At 47.3% G+C, this 1,835-nt stretch overlaps 1 protein-coding gene across 1 annotated transcript in view; it reads left to right on the top strand.

Moving 5' to 3' along the window:
- Nucleotides 1-1,435: 1,435 nt before the first annotated feature.
- LOC106819950 (kininogen-1-like) overlaps nucleotides 1,436-1,835 on the top strand; it is a 1,233-nt gene continuing 833 nt past the window's right edge. Inside the window, exon 1 of the mRNA XM_014824514.1 lies at nucleotides 1,436-1,830. Coding sequence (XP_014680000.1) covers nucleotides 1,436-1,830 — 395 coding nt within the window. The remainder of the gene's footprint in view (nucleotides 1,831-1,835) is intronic.

Here is a 1,835-nt window from a genome sequence, read left to right as displayed (position 1 = left end):
AGGTGAGACGCGGGGGTCGGAGGCGGCGTGTGAGACACGGGTGAGACGCGGGGGTCGGAGGCGGCGGGTGAGACGCGGGGGTCGGAGGCGGCGGGCGAGACGCGGGGTCGGAGGCGGCAGGTGAGACGCAGGACTCGGGGTGACGCGACGCATCCGTCGACGGTCGTTACTCACTAATTATAGTAATGATCGTTAACGAACCATTATTACTCACCACTGTCACATAGTAATATATCTCACCTATTACTTACAATCACATTTACATATACGATTACATACAGCAATTACATTAATTATTTACTTATAAAGGTAAATAAATTATTTTACTAATTCAATTAATTTACTGAATATATTATTTACTTATTATAATTTATGATTATTTATCTATAGATGATGTAATTAATAAAACCGTAATGTAATTGCAACGCTTTGCAATGCACTTCTCGTCCAATGAATGTATCCCCGTGTTCAAATCGTACAAACGTACAATGTCATCAACAAGTAACCTCGCATAAGCCAACCCTATGTTACAGTGTCTGAGACACAAGCTGAGACACAAGCTGGGACACAAGCTGGGACACAAGCTGAGACACAAGCTGGGACACAAGCTGAGACACAAGCTGAGACACAAGCTGGGACACAAGCTGAGACACAAGCTGAGACACCAGCTGGGACACAAGCTGAGACACAAGCTGAGACACAAGCTGGGACACAAGCTGAGACACAAGCTGAGACACCAGCTGGGACACAAGCTGAGACACAAGCTGAGACACAAGCTGAGACACAAGCTGAGACACCAGCTGAGACAGAGACCAAGCCAGCAGGCGAGACAAGCGAGACACAAGCCGAGACGCCGGCCGANTGAGATGCGGGGTGAGACACGGGGTGAGACACGGGGTGAGACGCGGGGTGAGACACGGGGTGAGACGCGAGGTGAGACACGGGGTGAGACACGGGGTGAGACGCGAGGTGAGACACGGGGTGAGACGCGGGGGTCGGAGGCGGCGGGTGAGACGCAGGACTCGGGGCAACGCAACGCGTCCGTTGACGGTCGTTAACGACCCGTCGTTACTCACTAATTATAGTAATGATCGTTAACGAACCATTATTACTCACCACTGTCACATAGTAATATAATTTATCTCACCTATTACTTGCAATCACATTTACATATACGATTACATACTGCAATTACATTAATTATTTACTTATAAAAGTAAATATATTATTTTACTAATTCAATTAATTTACTGAATATATTATTTACTTATTATAATTTATGATTATTTATCTATAGAAGATGCAATTAATACAACCGTAATGTAATTGCAACGCTTTGCAATGCACTGCTCGGCCAATGAATGTATCCCCGTGTTCAAATCGTACAAACGTACAATGTCATCAACAAGTAACCTCGCATAAGTTACCGCACCCTATGTTACAGTGTCTGAGACACAAGCTGAGACGCAAGCTGGGACACAAGCTGGGACACAAGCTGAGACACAAGCTGAGACACAAGCTGAGACACAAGCTGAGACACAAGCTGAGACACAAGCTGAGACACAAGCTGAGACACCAGCTGGGACACAAGCTGAGACACAAGCTGAGACACAAGCTGAGACACAAGCTGGGACACAAGCTGGGACACAAGCTGGGAGACAAGCTGAAACACAAGCTGAGACACAAGCTGGGACACAAGCTGGGACACAAGCTGAGACACAAGCTGAGACACAAGCTGGGACACAAGCTGAGACACAAGCTGGGACACAAGCTGAGACACAAGCTGGGACACAAGCTGGGAAACAAGCTGGGACACAAGCTGAGACACAAGCTGA

This window comes from Priapulus caudatus, unplaced genomic scaffold (genome assembly GCF_000485595.1).
Source record: "Priapulus caudatus unplaced genomic scaffold, Priapulus_caudatus-5.0.1 Scaffold5298, whole genome shotgun sequence".
NCBI lineage: Eukaryota > Metazoa > Priapulida > Priapulimorpha > Priapulimorphida > Priapulidae > Priapulus > Priapulus caudatus.
The sequence above is the reverse complement of the archived record's forward strand: the minus strand, read 5'-3'. Positions and strand labels throughout refer to the sequence as shown.